Raw genomic sequence first — 16,341 nt, 5'->3', positions numbered from 1 at the left:
ATAGTCTCTTGCCTCACTCCATAGAACACCAATGCCCATCATGCACTACGTCTCCTCCCTGAAGTTTGCATACTTACTCCTGATTTCTCGCCACACAGGGACAGTAGAGGTGTGTACAAAAGCATTGCATTTTTAGATATTATGGTCTAAAATAAAAATATTTAGTTACTTTACTCGTTACTCAAAGTAATCTGATTATGAAACAGACGTTACTTTTATTGCGTTACCCCCAACACTGGACATATGTATTCAGACCCTTAATTCAGTACTTAGTTGAAGGCCCTTTTGCCGTGTTAACAGCCTCAAGTGTATTTGTGTATAATGCGACAAGCTATGCACACCTGGATTTGGGGAATTTCTGCCATTCTTCTCTGCAGATCCTCTCAATCCTTGTCATGTTGGATGGGGACCGTTGGTGGACAGCCATTTTTAGGTCTCTCCAGAGATGTTCAATTGGGTTGAAATCTGGGCTTTGGCTGGGCCACTCGAGGACATTCACAGAGTTGTCCCTAAGCCACCTTTGCGTGTGTGCTTAGTGTCATTGTCCTGTTGGAAGGTGAACCTTCAGCCCATTCTGAGGTCCTGAGCACTCTGGACCAGGTTTTCATTAAATATATCTCTGTATTTTGCTGTGTTCAGCTTTCCTTAAACCTTGACCAGTCCCCCAGTTCCTGCTGCTTTTTTTATGCATCTTGCACTGAGAGGCTTTCTTCTGGCCACTCGGCCATAAAGCCTCTAGAGCTTTGGATCCCAACCAGAGTGACTTTCAGTTTCTTGATCATTTCTCTTACCAAGGCTCTTTGCCCTCGATTGCTCAGTTTGGCCTGGGGCGGCCAGCTCTAGGAAGAGTCTTGGTTGTTCCAAACTTCCATTTTAAGAATCATGGAGGCCACTGTGCTCTTAGGAACCTTCAATGCAGTCAAAATCTTTTTGTAGCCTTCCCCTGATCTGTGCCTCAACACAATCCTTTCTCTGAGCTCTGCATGGCTTGGTTTTTGCTCTGATATGCATTTTCAGCTGTGAAACCTTCTATAGACAGGTGTGTGCCTTTCCAAATCATGTCCAATCAATTGAATTTGCCACATGTGGACCCCAAACAAAGTGATCCACAGAAATGGGATGCATCTGAGCAAAATTTCAAATGTCATAGCAAAGTGTCTGAATACTTATGTCAATGTGATATTTCATTATAAAAAATTTTTTTAATTTGCAAAGTTATCAAAAATCTGGTTTTCGCTTTGTCATTATTGGGGTGTGGAGTGTAGATTGATGTGAAAAAAATTAGGGCTGTCGATTTAACGTGTTAATTCAGTGCGATTAAATTTACAAAAAATAACGCATTCAAAAAATGAACTCAAACGCAATGCCTGCACTGATATGGAAAATTCCTGAGAAATGCAAGCTTGTAGTACCACCTGATTACTCCAGAGGGCAGTAAGTGTAACTTCAGCTGTATGAGCAACGCACAGTTTATACATTGAAGAAAAACACCCTTGAGCAGCAGATCAACACTAACATGCGTTACGTTCTTGCGTTCAAAACACTTGGAGCGCAAATCTGAACTAAGGGATCTCAAGATGTGTTCTAGGTATTAAACTATATTTAATATATATATATATATATATATATATATATATATATATATATATATATATATATATAAATTTTTTTTATATATATTTAAAGATAACTATATATCATTATATATTGATATGAGGGGCTTTCTCAGCAAATATTTGTGAATATTATAAATAATCGTGATTAATGAATCGGGACACCATGTAATTAATTCGATTATAACTTTTAATCAATTGACGGCACTAGAAAAAATGTATAATTTAAAGCATTTTAGCAAAAGGCTGAAACATAAAAATATGTGAAAAAATGAAGGGTTCTGAATGCACTGTATTTGTTCAGGTTTTAAAAAAGGTCTTAAAAATTCTTAAAAGTAAGTTTTAAAAATCTGCTGCAACCATGTCATAGAAGCTTTTTTGTGCCCCTTTTTGCCTGTCTAGGGGAGACAGAAGGTTTGAAAAGCCAGGGCGAAAAGATCCAGGTTAGTATGCGTGATATACAGTGGGATCCAGAAGCCTGAGGGATTTGTTTTTTCTTTCAAACCTGGTAATAAAGTTTAAGGGTTTTGAAAAATGTAAAGCACACTTTATTTCTGGGTCACTGATTAAATGTAAGTTACTTTGTGTCATGATCTGTTTAATCCTTAACATGTACAACTTTGTACAAAAGTTCAGATTTCCATGCTTTCTGTTGAAGCACATAAGATGCTTAAATCATGCTTGTTAACCACCTGGTCTGTATGGTTTTGCATAAACTTGTGGGCTTCTATTTGCATTATTTTCTAATTTAATACAACATTTTCAATCAAATTACATTATTATCATAATTTGAAGTTGAACTAAAAAAATCACATGACTCAAGCTGTCACAGACTGCATTTTCACAACTTTTCTCAGACTTTTGGACTTTGCTTTATAAAGGATAAAATCTTATTTATGCAGAAGTGGATGTTGCATCAGTGCATTTCTACTATATATTCTCTCTTTATAGATGGAGCACCAGCCCATTTTCCAATTAATCCCAGTAAGTCATTTTCTTTGCTTACATTCAAAGAAAAATGATCATAGATGTTACATCCATCCTGAGCTTTGAATTCTGATCTTTGAATGCTTCAAATAACAAACTGTTGCTTTTTCTTAAAAGTTCGTGCAAACTATGAGGATGCTGGTGCAGGCACTGCTCGAAAGCACGAGTTCATACGCTCTGAGAGTGACAACTGGCGCATGTCTCGAGAGGAGCAGAATGGAGAGGAGGATGACGGGGGCTGGAGGCTTGCGGGGTCTCGTCGGGAAATTGAACGATGGTGCCCCCCAAGTCCAGGTGCGCTTTGCGCCCTTTTTTCTAAACAGCTCACTATTGTTTCCTACTAAATTCAGTTTTTTTCCTCTTCCCCCACCCTCACCTCCCAAAATCAAAAACGCAACACAGAAAACATTTTGTTTTAATTATCTAATTTATATATATTTTTTATTTAAATAAAAATACCTTAAATGACAAAAAAGACAGTAAGTTAATTTCAAGTTGGATGTGACAGTAAAGACTTGCAGTTCAGTAACCGCTCTGGAGATTCAGTAAGTTCTTTCAGTGAATGATTCGTTAGACTGATTCAGTTCGAGCTAGTGAGTTTTCTCTATCTCGTTAGTCATTTGTCGGACGTTATAGTCACGTTATAGGTTTGTTTTTGTCTGCTGCCAGCAGTGCACATTAGGTTTGGACTGCAAGCTCAAATCTCAGTTAATATATTTTTTTGTTTTTCTAGCATCGCTGCTGAATAGTGGTGCTGGAAAGACTTAAATTGAAACAATGATTTTGAAATGTTAAAAACTAGAACAGGTTGTAATCCAAAAACATCCTCTATTCGCAGATGGCCCGCGGTCAGCAGGGTGGCGGGAACACCCAGAGCAACGGCGACGCTTCCCGTTCGATGCGAGGGATGAGGAGCGTGGCGGTTTCCGCAGACCTCGGTCGGGCAGTGGGAGCGTAGAGGAGGAAAGAGACAGCTTGCCAGAATGGTGCCTCGAAGATGCAGAGGAGGAAACGGGTACATTTGACTCCTCTGGGGCCTTCCTCTCACTTAAGGTGAGAATGTTGGAAGTGAGTTTCTGAACTTTACCTTGTTTTTCTGAGTTAATCTTTAGTAAATAAAGTTATATCTGTTTGATGGCATTATTCCTAGCAATTGACCTTAATTGATGGATTTTCCCCACTTGCCCAATCAGAAAGCTCCTAAGGAGCCAATCCTGGAAGAGGCGGAGCTGGACTTCCGGCCACTGGAGGAGAATGAGGAATACACAGAAAAGGATGACAGTGAATCAGAGCAAACCAAAGATACTGACATAGACACTAGACGCGATGGTGAGAGATGTGAATGCACTTGAGACAGTTAATTCTGTATCGTTGATTTACATATATAAATGGGATGATGTTTACACACTCACAAGAAGTATAGATCGTGTTAGTGATGCAGATGCTGTCAGTGTTATTACACCGTCTGTTTCCAAGAAAGGTGATGTTGATCAGTACATCCCCTGATCCAACTTTCTATAGCTTGTAGGTTATAGTGTTGTGAGGGAAAGACTTGCAACTCCTTTCTGCATTTGCATTTTGTAAGTACGCATTTGCAACCAATAGCTCTGATGAAATGGCCACTTCTGATTATGTAGATATTTTCAAATCTTATATGCAGTCTGTCACATCCAGTACTAATGATTTATTTCAAACCTGGGTATGAAAATTGTCCAAAAAACTTTAAAGGGATACAACATTTTTAATTTTGTCATCATTGGCTATGTTTACACTAATTTTCATTTAATCATTCAAGGAAAAAAAGAGAGGCTATTTTAAATGGCAAGAGAAGTGATGCTGTGTTAAATAACTGTCAGAAGAAGAATTTGACTCTTGTACGATATAAATAGCCTGTCTAAAACCTAGATATTATTATTAATTGTCTATAATAAATGCTTTTTTTTTTTTTTTTTTATTCAAAGCCTGTAACGTGTGTAATTCAACAAACGTTTTGATCAGGATGGTTTGACATTTTCTTTTCTAATTTGTCACGTACGATCAACTGTCACTATGGCAAAGAAGAAATGCTTTAGAAATTATGGTTTCGAAGTCAGTGTGTGAGTGATGTCGTGTACACGCAATGGAACACGGAACGCCGTAAACGTATCTGCTGCTTAAAGTCCCTATTAAGACTGGCACAATGTTCTTTTTTGCTTTATGTGATGTAATGAAAGAACATATGTGCCCTGCAGAATATTGAGTGCATATGCACCCACATCTCTGCGCATGAGCTCTAGGTATTTTGAATAAGATTGAGAAAGTAGTCGGATTCAAACGTTTACATGGCTAATATTTTAATCTGATTATTTTAGGTCTACACCACTCCCTTCAATCAAATTTCATTCGGATCCAGCTCAGTCGGATCATTTTTGTGTTTACATGAAGGCTTTTCAATCCGATTGAGCTATCAGTCGGGTTCTAAACTGATTATTTGGTTGCATGTAAATGTGGCGATTTACTCACACTCCTGTTGTTAAAAACCAGTTTGACTGACTTCCAGTAAATACAAGGATATATTAAAATGTTAGCCTCAGACACCATTTACAGTACTTTCATTACATCTTCTTTTACATGCGATTAAAAAGTGAATGGTGACTGAGGCTAAGATTCTGCTTAACATCTCTAGTGTTCCATGGATGAAAGTGACAGAATTTTCATTTTTAGTTAAACTATCCCTTAAAGTTAACCACTTTTAAAATTCATAATTTTCTTCCAACTTGTCCAGCACAATCTTGTCATTTAAAAAATGTATTAAATCAGAACCCTTAAAAAATGTAGGAAATCTGTATTTCAATGTTTTTTCTTTGTGACAGTAGGTGGTAAATCAGAAGAGCCATCACCGGTAGCTGTACCATTGAGGACAGTGGTAACACCTCCCAAGCTTGCGACCCCAGCACCCCTTCCAATAGTGCAGCCAGAGCAAGTTGAAGAAAGTGAGAGGCCACTGGATATATCAGTAGTTCCAGAACTCAGACCTGAACCCAATAAAGCACCACTTCACACAACCCTACCCAGCAGCATAGTGGAAGCCATTTCCATACCACATGTCACAAACACACTACCAGGTAAGTCTTAAACACATAATATTATTTTCAAATATCCTGGGACTAATCCTATTAAAGTTACTTTCCTTAACTGGATAGTTCACCTAAAAAGTACATAAAGGCAGCATAAAAGTAATCCATATTAATGGATTTAACCACTGGAGTCATATGGATCACTTTTTTGCTGCCTTTTATATGCTTTTTGGACCTTCAAAGTTATGAACACCATTCACTTGCATTGAATGGATGTACAGAGCTGAGATACAGTATACTACTAAACATCGTAGTTTGTGTTTAGCATAAGAAAGAAAATTATACACATCTGGAAAGGAATGAGGGTGAGGAAATGATGAGAGAATTTTAAATTTTGTGTGATTTATCCCTTTAAGGAATGTAACCTTATTATATGGCCTATTAAGGTACTATGTGACATTTTGGCCAAATTCAAAGTCAGCATCATATGTACTCTTCAGAGAGAAGGCAATCCTAGAATACACTGTTAAAATAAATCCAAGATGCCAGATGAAGCAAGAGAAATTAGGATTTTAATTATACTTCTAATTAATTTAGTACTGAAAATAAAAGTTTAAAATAATAGAAAACTGACTACAGTTGAAGTCAAAAGTTTACATACACCTTAGCCAAATATATTTAAATTCCTGGCATTTAATCATAGAAAACATTCCCTACCTCAGGTCAGTTAGGATCACTACTTTACTATTATTTGGACATTTCACATTCTTAAAATAAAGTAATTTATTTCAGCTTTTTTTTCTGTCATCACATTCCCAGTTAGTCAGAATTTACATACACTTTATTAGTATTTGGTATCATTGCCTTTAAATTGTATAACTTGGGTCAAATGTTTTGGGTAGCCTTCAACAAGCTTCTCACAATAAATTGCTGGAATTTTGGCCCATTCCTTCTGACAGGAAGTAACTTAGTCAGGTTTGTAGGCCTCATTGCTAGCACACGCCTTTTCAGTTCTGCCCTCAAATTTTCTATCAGACTGAGGTCAGGGCTTTGTGATGGCTGCTCCAATACCTTGACTTTGTTGTCCTTAAGCCATTTTGCCACAACTTTGGAGGTATGCTTGGAGCCATTGTCCATTTGGCAGTTTGCGACCGAGCTTTAACTTCATGGCTAATTTCATTCATCATTCCAAATTTACCTAATAAATTCCTTGTGTTCCCAAAAATGCTGCCAAATGTGTTGTTATCGAATGTGTTTGTATTGCCTTAACAGTTCGTGCTGCCTAAAGAAAAGAAAATGGAACAAAATTTTAGGTTCAATGTGAACATGTTTTGTATTACTTTATGATTTAATCACTTTCGTCATTGTTTCTTTAATACAAAGAACTATATTACTCAACCTGCAGAGTTGCGTTCACAATGTCTAAGAGTGAACCGCTCCGTTGAAATAAAGCAAAACTCACAGTACATCATGAGCTGATCAGATATCATTTGCAGCATTCTCATAGATTACATTATTCTTCCAAACAGTTTTCAGTCCAATGAAACAGAAAAAGGAGTGATAACTCTTTACATACGGTTGCTCCACGACAGTGTCCCGTTGCATGCCTCTGAACAAACAGCAAATCAGACAGGAGCACTGATGGCTTTTCTTTTGTCTGTTCTTAAAAATATAATAAAGTGTGATTCTTCAAGCACATCTTTTTGACTAACAGCATTTCTTGTCATTTGTCACTCAGAGTCGTCTTACAGGTCACCCACCTGTTGCGGGTAGATGAGCAAAATTACTTGCGCTTGAAATACATTTGGACGAGGAGCTCGCAAACTGAATTGTGCCTAGTTGCATTTTGCGGGTGTTATATCACACCGCACATAAAAAATAACAAACGTTCATAAAATCGCTTGTAGAAAATGCTCTTAACGGCTAAGATCAATAGTTATTGGGGAACGATGCCCAGAATAATATATACATGTGTGTTTTGAAGCGCTTTCATTGCACTCGTGAACAGTGGAGCTCACTGTGCACACATCAAATCAGACATGCATCGGTGGCTTTTCTTTCAGCTGTTCTTCAAAATGGAATTGCGTTTTGTCAAATGTGCGTCTTTGTGTCTAATTTCATGTAATATATCAGTCCGAGAAGTCTTACAGGTCACCTTCCACAGTTGCTAGTACATCAGCAAAATACTAAAAAAAAATAGCATTGTCGGGTGTTCATTTCAAAGCTTGTTCACCAGGAGTAGGCTGTAGGAAAAATTAATGAGAAAGGAAATCAAAACGGTGTCATTGACTTCAAGCTTTTCAATCGCACCCACACTTTCTGTTGGAAAATTAGCTAAATGCATTTTTAAATGATCATGTGTTGGTGAATGGTGCGATGCCCGTTGAGCCACTTGATTTTTAACAAAGAGCCACAGGTTCCCGATCCCTACTATAGACATATTTCTCATGTCTGCGAGGCAAGTATACGCCGAGTTTCGGTTAATTTTCGTGACGCGCTCCAGACAGAAGTTCACAGTGATGGCAGAAAGCGCATCCTGTATGATTTCTTTATTTTACAAAACCACAACGTTTAGCTGTTATTGTGAATGTACACAAATAAAAGTAAACCCTTTATAGTTTCGAATAATTTCTTGCTCTTATCTGTATGACCAAAAATGACGGAGTATTTCTTTCTGTTTTTATCAGGGAAAGTCAGGTGATTGCGCTGGCACCTACGGTGACCACAGAGGATTGACTACGTTATATTACCAATATAAAAAACAACTCAAACCGGAGCAGTTAAAATATTGAATTTTGGGGGCATTTACGATCCCGCACGAAAAAGCATAATTAGCTTGCTTGTTAAGTTTAATGGAGGGCTATTGCTTAAGTTCTGCTGGCTCTATGGAGATTTTTTTTATAGTGGTTTAATTTCACATCAGTGGCAAACAATGTCGAAGTTTTGGGCAAACATTATCCTTACCTGGCTTAACGTTCTGCATGCGTTAACCGTGTGGAAGGGGCAAGGGCTTGTGTGGTCTTGCAGAATTACAACTTAAATGCAGATGTCGGGCACACGTTTTATTGAGAATTGATGCCAAGGGCCAAATTTAAATAAAAACTAAAATATAAATAAAAAAATAAGAAATTACTTGCAAAAATGGGCACTTATCTAGTGAAAGCGGGCAGGTGCTTGAACACCACTTGGGGTCTATCTGTGCATGTGACTGCCTACCTGAGATTCGTCGACAGTCGGAGGTGGCACGAAATTTGACTGAGGCGGCCTCCTCATGAATCTCTATGCAGGAATAACCCTGTGAAATTTGTATAGTCTACGCATTGCAATATTGATGGATGCTGGATTGATACAAGCACGACAGAGATTGTGGCTCACAACGTTAGGGAAAAGCTTGCTCCGCGACACTGTCAATCCCACAATCCACCTCGCTAGCATGGCGCTCCGCTTCAGTAGGAATTCATTCAAAACGCTCGCTAACCTTCGCTCACAACGCACCAGTGGAAACGTACGGTTCGTGCATATTATCATTCAATTTGTACCAACAGCCCTACATTTCTCTTTGGCGGCCGCTGAAAATGTTTCAATGGGGTAACCATGGCATGCTCTTTTCATCCTATACGTGAGCCAGTTCGAATAGACCTATGACCCACTTTTGGGTTGTGACCCACCAGTTGAGAAACAATTAGTATATAACCTCATTCCTCTCACATTACCTGTATTGAACTCAAGCCTCTTCTACACTTAATTTAAAGGGAAAGATCACAAAAAAATGAAAATTCATAATTTCCTCTAGTGATAGACCTATACATCTGCCTATATTTGACCGCTTTGTGATTATCAGCTGTATCATATAAAATAACTCTTTGTTTTACTTCAGAAATTTTGCGTACTTCTGGATTGCTGTAGTTAAATTGTATTATGTATATGGGCATTTAAATTGGCCATCATGCTTTCAAGATATTGATTGGTATCTGCTGTTGAAAAACCCATGTCGGTCGACCACTAATTTCCCCACCCTCATGTTATTCCAAACTCATATAATTAGAGATTTCTTCTGTGGAACACACAGAAGATGTTTGGCAGAATGTTATCTCCAGTCACTATTTGCTTTCACTGCATCTTTTGTTCTCCATCAGGATGGAGGTGTGGACGAAGAGCATCTGGTGTGGTGGTGGCGTAGTGGGCTAATGCACACAACTGTTAATCAGAAGGTTGTTGGTTCGAGCCCCACAGCCACCACCATTGTGACCTTGAGCAAGGCACTTAACTCCAGGTTGCTCTGGGCGGATTGTCCCTGTAATAATTGCACTGTAAGTCGCTTTGGATAAAAGCGTCTGCCAAATGCATAAATGTAAATGTAAAAGTGTTTGTCTAGCCTTTTAAAAAATGCGGATTTGTATGCCACACAGAGTTGCTGCCTTGGGAGAACGTTACAAATCCAGAGGTTCCATGTCTGTTATGATGTAGGCAGCGAGGCAGGTTTTGGGTCAGACTCCCTGTGTTGCATAGTTTAGGACTTTTTTTTTTGTTAGAGAATGCTGAATTACACCTGTTCTTACTTCCAGATCTTCCAGTGCCATCATCTTTAGTACTCCCTGCCCAGTCAATGCCCACTCAGACCCAGCAGGTCAAGCCTCTGCAGGTGCCAGTGCCAGCGGCTCCACTTCTCCCCCACTCCATGGGCATAGTGGGCCCTATCGGCCGTCCCTCTGACCTGGATGAGGATGAGGGACTCAAGCACTTTGAGCAGGTGCAGGACGGCTGTTCATTTTCTAAATTATTGTTAAGGAGAGCCCACACCTGTTTGTTAACAGGTGCCTAAACTAAGAGATAACATGCATATGGTAAATCTATAGTAGTACCGCTATTTGCCCTGTTGTGGAGTTGTCATGAGGATTACATTTTGAACAATAGATAAGAATACATCCTTTTTTTCCTCCTCAACCAGGAAGCTGAGAAAATGGTGGCATACCTGCAGGATGGAGGTGTGGACGATGAGCATCTGACTGCCAAGTTCGGCCCCAAACCCACAGCCCTTCCCATTACCCACGAGGCTGCATTTAAATGGTTTTACAAGGATCCACAGGGAGAGGTCCAAGGTGGGAGAATTGGAATCAAATCCTCCCAGTTTTACCACTGTATTTCAGGAAACTTGGGTAGTTGAGGCATAACATGTACATAACCTTCAAGCACATGAGAACATCAAAATGTTAGGTTAATATGTATGCATGGAAAAGGAAGTGTATTTTAATTCCTGTAACTGGTCACCTTTTCTTTTAAGACATTCCACAATTTTAATTCACCTTTTGCTTTAATTTAATCATTTTAAATGGTGCTGCATTGTGATGAATATTTAATAAAACATGTAAATCATCATTATGATAAAATAATCAGGAAAATGTGTTTAAAGTTTAAGAGGAAGTATAGCATGTCATCCTGCAGGTCATGTGAACCTCTCAAAAGTATTTCATGTAAACTACACAATAAAAAAACTAAATAATTATACAGTAAATACATGTAGTAAATTAATGTTTCTAATTAATTATATAAATGCATATAAACAGGAGCACTGTAAAATCAAGTGTGGCAATTTCATTTAACAAAAGAAAATGTATAACTAAAGCTCTATCAAACATCTTAGCAGATGCTTCACAAAGTGCATATAGCTTTTGCACTTAACCTCTGGTGTACTTTTAAAATGTCTCCGTGCTGCTCTTAATAGCCACATTTAGTGACAATGTTCTGTCTCTCTTTGATCAGGGCCATTTAATAACCAGGAGATGTCTGAGTGGTTTCAGGCAGGTTATTTCACCATGACCCTGCAGGTGAAGCGAGGCTGTGACGAGTTGTTCCAGCCCCTGGGAGAGATTATGAAGCTGTGGGGGAGAGTGCCCTTCACCCCCGGCCCTACATTACCTCCCATGCTGGTAAAAAAAAAAAGATTCATTTATTACTGTGAAATGCCAGACCAGCACCACTTGCCTTGTTCAGCATCCTAAATGTTTTGTGTGTGTTTGTATTTAGGGAGATGCAGAAAAGGAGAGGCTGAAGAGGCAGCAGGAAATGAATGCTCTAAATATGTATCAGCTACAGCAGATGCAATATCAGTACTTACTCAGGTATGATAAGAACTGAATGCTTTCATGTTCTTAAAGCTGAAGAGTGTAATATCTGCACCACTTGCATCACCACGCTGCAAAATTTGACATGGTTTACAAATGGCTTTACAGACTTCTCCCTCCACCTGGTTGAACAAAAACATAGTTCCTCAACTCATGCCATTCGTTGAACCAATGTTACTGTGTCTGGTTAAATGGGATGTTGAAACAAATGGAAGAATGTCTTGATTAGAGGTCGACCGATATATCGGTTTTGCCAATTAATCGGCACCGATAACGATTTCTGGAACTATCGGTTATCTGCAAAAATCCACACCATTATTTTCCCCCATCGTGTACCGTTGTGTCCGGTGCTTGAGCGGCTGGGAAGGGCGCGCTGTCATTATACATTATGAGAGCAGGCTCTAGAGGCAAAATAAAAACTATCACTGATGCCTCGTGGTGGTTGTTTTGACACGTGAGACTGCACGTTGAATGTAGCAGAACACTGCATGGAGCTGAACAATACAGATTTAAAACAACAACTAAAAGGTATGTATACAGTGCATGTTGTCATATCATTATAAATTAATTTATTGAATAGATGTGACATAAATTGAGAACAGCAGTATGTTTGCAGACCATGCCGAGAGGACGCTAACATTAAAGCTAACCTCAAGCGGTTGGAACAATATGACAAAAACATGTCCTACCCAAATGTTTAAATAAATGTATTACCATCTATTTGCATTAGTTTATATCCAGTCACGTTTATGCTTTAGCCAGCTAAGTTGTATATTTAAAGGTAGTGAGATTTGAGAAATATATCTTCATGCAGTCAAGAGAAACATATAAACAAATCAGAAACGCATCTGATTTTAATAAATTTTTTATCCTTGCAGTAATACGTATTTTTGTCATTTTGATTAGATAATCAAGTGATCGGTGTGTGTGAGTTTCTTTGGGAATTTAAACGAGAGTATCAGCACAAAATACAAACAAAAATATCACTGAATCTTATAGAAGCATTAAAAAAAGCACAAGACATTGCAATTCACTAGTTTGCCCTAGTTTCACATTAAAGAACCCTCACCAGAAGTGACGTGATCAACCACTTGAAGACGTGCATTAGCTCTGTGAATCACAAAAGGCTATGTTTAATAAGTAAATGTATAGCATGCGCAGCGCCAGCGCTAGTGAATGGCACTGCTCTGTTTACACACACACACACACACACTTGCGGCTATTTTTAGTCTTCACGTTGCACAATATTTGAGCGTTTCTCACGAACAACATCTCAGATGTAGATACTCAATAGTTCGATTCACTTATAATATGCATTTATAATGGCACCAGAGGTGCATTTGACCAGAATTTGAATAAAAAACAAATTAAACTACTTTGAAATTGCATACAAACAGACACATACAGGACTTCCTGTAGAGTTCGGATGAAATGTCAAAATAAAAGTGTGAGGGTTTAAAAAGTGCATGACTTAAATATATTACTGTTGTATTTAAAATAAAAATTCAATTAAAATAATATTAATAACTATGTATTATTAATATTATTATTGTCATCATTAGCATTTGTTTACAATTTATAACAATATTTAAGTTGTTCAAAAATCATTTTCTTATCCTCCTGCCATCCCAAATATGTATGATTTTTTTCAGCAGAACAGAAACTAAGATTTTTAGAAGAATATCTCAGCTCTGTTGATCCTTTCAATGCAAGTGAATGGTGACCAGAAATCTGAATGTCCAAAAGCTGATAAAATATCAGCTATATAAAAGCAATCCATAAGACTCCAGTGATTAAATCCATAACTTCCACAATGATATGATAGGAGTGGGTGAAAAACGGTATAAATGTTTAAGTATGTTTTACTATAAATCTTAATTTTTTGTACAGCAGAAGAAAAAAGTTATACACATCTGGTATGGCGATGAAAGTGAGTAAATGATGAGAGATTTTTTTTTTTTTTTTAGGTGAACAATCCTTTTAAAGTCAAAAAACTTTAAACAAAAGTAATTTGTAGTTTTTTTTTAATGTGTGTGTGTGTGTGTGTGTGTATATATATATTTATTATATATATATAATAAATAAATAAATAAATAAATAATAGGGCTGGATGATTGGATGATGTAATCGGATATCGACAATGTCTTACAAAGATCCCGACGCTGATTGCGAACAGACAATGATCGACAATATTGGGAAATGGCAAAACCATTGCTCTGGGAAGTCGGCAAATATATTAAACAGTGGCGTGAAACTAGCACCCGCCAAATGCGATGAGGTTGAATCCAGTTCTCAAGCTCCTCGACCAAATGCAGATATTTCATGCGCTGCTAATTTTGTTATTTTATTGCCTTTTTCGTTTAGTTTAAAGTGCAGTTTGAATGGGGGGGCCTGGGTAGCTCAGCAAGTAAAGATGCTGAATTCAACACCTGGAGTCGCAAGTTCGAATCCAGAGCGTGGAGTCGCAAGTTCGAATCCAGAGTGTACTGAGTGACTCCAGTCAGGCTTCCTAAGCAACCAATTGGCCGGTTGCTAGGTGGGTAGAGTCACGTTGGGTTAACTTCCTCATGGTCGCCATAATGTGATTTTCGCTATCGGTGGAGCGTGTATGCGTGGATGCCCTTGAGATTAGCGTTAAGACTCCTTGCACTCTAGGTCTCCGTGTTAACGCGCTGAACAAGCCACGTGATAAGATGCGCAGATTGACTGTCTCAGACGTGGAGGCAACTGAAATTCGTAATTGGAATTGGGCATTCTAAATTGGGGATAAAAGGGGAGAAAAAAACAATTATTTTGTTTTTCGTTTCAATAAATATCTTACATTTTAAAGCAAAATCAATAATGCAAAACATTTTCTTAAGATGTGCTTGATGCTTAAATTGAATACACAATATTTTGAAAGGAAAAATCTATTTTATTATGAATTTGAAAAATTTCAATATGTAAGACTATTCATAAGAAATGTAATCTATTGACATCCCTAGTAAATGTTTTCTTAGAGTATGTCTGTTCGAAAAGTAGCTAAATCTTACACTGTAATCTCTAATGGTTTACTAATATGAGTGGCTGAAACTATATATATATATATATATATATATATTGGCCACTGCTGAAAATCTCTGAAAGATCTATATATCGATCACTAGTAATCTTCCTTTCTATCATTCACCAGGCAACAGTATGCTCAGGTTCTGGCACAGCAGAAGGTTTTAAGCTCCGCTCCTCCTCCTACCCAACAGCAGCAGCTCAATCTCCTCCTCCATCAGGCACTCAAGATCAGGTGAGGCCACCCTGTTAAGTAACCTCTGGTTTTAATCTCCCTGTCAGAATTGCAGTCATGTGTGCATCATTCATGTGTGTGAGGCCAGCAGCAGGGTATGAATATGCAATACTCGTAGTATTGATTTGGTATTGTGGTATTTGGAACTTTCTCACAGTTTGACTTGTGTGCCCATTGTAGAACACCTGAGCCGCAACAGAGCCTTTTGCCACCTGTCACACGTTCCATGTCAGTTCCAGATTCAGGTTCTGTTTGGGAAATTCAGAACCCGTCAACTCAAGCATCCTGTTCTCCAAACATGCCGCCAGCTGCTCCCAGCAGTAAGTCGCCACTCTCTAGAGAAAAATGAGCATGAAATCAAAATTGACCCTTTTTACTTAAACACACATCCCTGGTCTTATTGTCAGGTAATTAACAAGACAATGTTTTTCACCTACTTGAATAGAAACTGATGTGGTCAGTTTATTCTTTCACCCATTGTCTAAACCTCAGATGATTTTGACTTCCTTGTCGGTGGCAGATCCTGACGTCATACTGTGAAAAAGGTTCATAATGTCTAGAATTCCACAGCTGACCTCAAATGTTGCCCGGGGGCGCTAAGGGAAAATTAGTAGAGGGGGGGTGTTAGGTTACACATGGGAGGCGTTTATCAGTCATATTAACGTGTAATTGTCAAGTTCGTTTTTGCATAAAAACTTTTATCTAGATTTGGAATATACCAATTCTCCATTAGACGGGTTGGTGCGCATTTGTACCGCAGTTCATCTGATTCTGTAGTCTAGCGACGCATCTGGAATATCTGGTATAGCTGTGTCAAATACACAGGCGGAATCACAACCTCCGCTAATTCACCTGTATGGCTCTGTAGTTGGATACTGCTCAATGGACAGAGCAGAGCAGGGGCCTTTTACACGCAGACTGGTCTCAAACTCTTAAACCAGTGCAGCTTACATTACAGCGCTGCGAGAACCAGTGAGAAGGGCTGCGAGAACCAGTAAGAAGCACTGCGCGAGATTCGAAAATCATTTGATTTCGGCAAAGAAGTTTCTGTGTGCTTACCATGGTCTACAAACACCAAATGTTTTAAGATGAAATGGAAATGCATCATTCTTAAATGTGTCAATCTTTTAGCTTAATAATCAGGCTAAAATATATATATTTTTTGAGTGCAAGAAAATATAACTGGTTTTGTTTGCCTTAGATGTTATAAATAACCTTACTGTTGTGAATACCAGAATTCAGTTCGTTCAAGAGTGCCGCAGTGCCTCAAAATGGGGAAAAAC

At 38.4% G+C, this 16,341-nt stretch overlaps 1 protein-coding gene across 6 annotated transcripts in view; it reads left to right on the top strand.

The window, feature by feature from the left end:
* gigyf2 (GRB10 interacting GYF protein 2) overlaps window positions 1-16,341 on the top strand; it is a 53,353-nt gene that overhangs the window by 25,939 nt on the left and 11,073 nt on the right. For 3 of the 6 annotated variants that reach the window (XM_052133315.1, XM_052133318.1, XM_052133314.1), the window contains exons 7-18: window positions 2,016-2,056; window positions 2,565-2,597; window positions 2,718-2,894; window positions 3,439-3,668; window positions 3,794-3,929; window positions 5,453-5,704; window positions 10,222-10,406; window positions 10,605-10,755; window positions 11,417-11,583; window positions 11,681-11,775; window positions 14,951-15,058; window positions 15,239-15,378. In XM_052133315.1, coding sequence (XP_051989275.1) covers window positions 2,016-2,056; window positions 2,565-2,597; window positions 2,718-2,894; window positions 3,439-3,668; window positions 3,794-3,929; window positions 5,453-5,704; window positions 10,222-10,406; window positions 10,605-10,755; window positions 11,417-11,583; window positions 11,681-11,775; window positions 14,951-15,058; window positions 15,239-15,378 — 1,715 coding nt within the window. The remainder of the gene's footprint in view (window positions 1-2,015; window positions 2,057-2,564; window positions 2,598-2,717; window positions 2,895-3,438; window positions 3,669-3,793; window positions 3,930-5,452; window positions 5,705-10,221; window positions 10,407-10,604; window positions 10,756-11,416; window positions 11,584-11,680; window positions 11,776-14,950; window positions 15,059-15,238; window positions 15,379-16,341) is intronic. The other 3 variants (XM_052133319.1, XM_052133317.1, XM_052133316.1) reach the window with 2 other exon arrangements.

This window comes from Xyrauchen texanus, chromosome 9 (assembly GCF_025860055.1).
Source record: "Xyrauchen texanus isolate HMW12.3.18 chromosome 9, RBS_HiC_50CHRs, whole genome shotgun sequence".
NCBI lineage: Eukaryota > Metazoa > Chordata > Actinopteri > Cypriniformes > Catostomidae > Xyrauchen > Xyrauchen texanus.
Note: the sequence above shows the minus strand (reverse complement) of the source record. Positions and strands in the feature narration are given on the sequence as shown.